At 35.6% G+C, this 1445-nt stretch overlaps 1 protein-coding gene across 2 annotated transcripts in view; it reads left to right on the forward strand.

Annotated features, from left to right (window-relative positions):
• Positions 1-1137, forward strand: part of LOC104770284 (uncharacterized GPI-anchored protein At5g19250-like) — a 2187-nt gene extending 1050 nt beyond the window's left edge. Inside the window, exons 1-2 of one of the 2 annotated variants that reach the window (XM_010494678.2) lie at positions 87-306; positions 497-1137. In XM_010494678.2, coding sequence (XP_010492980.1) covers positions 228-306; positions 497-1005 — 588 coding nt within the window. In that variant the 5' untranslated portion in view covers positions 87-227 and the 3' untranslated portion in view covers positions 1006-1137. Of the gene's footprint in view, positions 1-86; positions 307-496 lie in introns of those variants that run through there. The other variant, XM_010494679.2, reaches the window with a different exon arrangement.

Below are 1445 nucleotides of genomic sequence, written 5' to 3' on the forward strand. Positions count from 1 at the left end.
TATTTGTATTCTGTTGTTTAATTATATATTTTTAATTCAACACGTTCGTTTGTAAATTGTCTAAAAAGACAAATAGATTTATTTTTCTTAAACCGAAGCCACGACTTTTGAAGAGTCGAGAAAGCAAAATGAACTAAAATTTTCATAAATAAATACACAAAGAAAAAAAAAGTGAAGAAGATTCCCAAAACAACTGAGCAAAGAAGTAAGGAAGAACCTCTGAATCAATGGCGATTTCAAAGCTCCATCTACTCTTTCTTTTCTCAGTCTTTCTCTCCCTTCATCGTCCTGTTCTTTCCGAAAACGGTAACATCTTCTTGATTGTTTTTTCTTTCAATTTCTAGGTTTCTTGAACTCTGCTGGTTGACCAAGATCTAGTTTGAAAAATCGTCTAATCTGTTTCATACAAGCCTAGAGATCTCGATCAATGGAGATTTGCGATTGAGATGTTTATCAATTTTTTTATGTGTGTGTTCTGTTTTTTTTAAATATACAGATGAAGAAGATGTTCTTTTTACAGTCATCAACAACTACAGAACGTCTATAAACCTAACAACCTTGATAAAGAACGAAAACGCTGAATGTCTCGCAGATGAATTAGCAGACCAATTCAAGAACCGACCCTGCACAAACACCAGTGGCTCAGCTGCAGTTCCTGGAACAGAACCTGGTTTCTCAGACTTCCCTAAACTCCTCACCAAATGCCGACTCAACATTACAATTACTAGAGACGGTGTGATTTTGCCGACTTGTGTTCCTCACCTTGATCAGACCCTTCTCATGAACAATTACACAAAGTCACAGTACTCCAGGAGTTTGAATGATTCTAAGTTCACTGGAATTGGTATTGGTTCTGAGGATAACTGGGTTGTTGTTGTCCTCACTACAAACACACCCGAGGGTAGCTATTCTCCGGCTACTAACTCTGGAGCTTTCTCAATCACAGTTCATGGCCTTGTTTCTTCGAGTTTGTTGTTTCTTCTCCTTTGCTTCCTCATGTTTTGAGTCCCGTTTTTGTTTTTTTTTGTTTTTTGTTTTCCATATTTCAATGACCTTATTTCATTTGTTTTCATAATTATGTTGTGTGATTGTTGTGAATTTTTATGACAATAAAGAGAAGAACAATATTGGAGCAAATCGCTTTTTCCTTCTACTACTTGTGAATGAGTTAATAAAATCTTACGACAAACAAGAAACGATATAAATCTTCTTATACTAACTATACCGAGAAGTCCATGAGAATATGGCCTCCTGAACGCAGCACATATTCATTTTTAATGTTTTTAGAACACCTATCGTATTGTTTCTTCGGGATACTGTAGTTAGTGATCAGCTCATTATTTACACGACCAAGATTCTTCTTCTTTTTACATTTCGCTTGTTGGGAACTTACATATGTACATCTGAAGATTCTATAGCAAACAACGATTAGGTTGCTCCCAATC

This window comes from Camelina sativa, chromosome 20 (genome assembly GCF_000633955.1).
Source record: "Camelina sativa cultivar DH55 chromosome 20, Cs, whole genome shotgun sequence".
NCBI classification, from domain to species: Eukaryota; Viridiplantae; Streptophyta; class Magnoliopsida; order Brassicales; family Brassicaceae; genus Camelina; species Camelina sativa.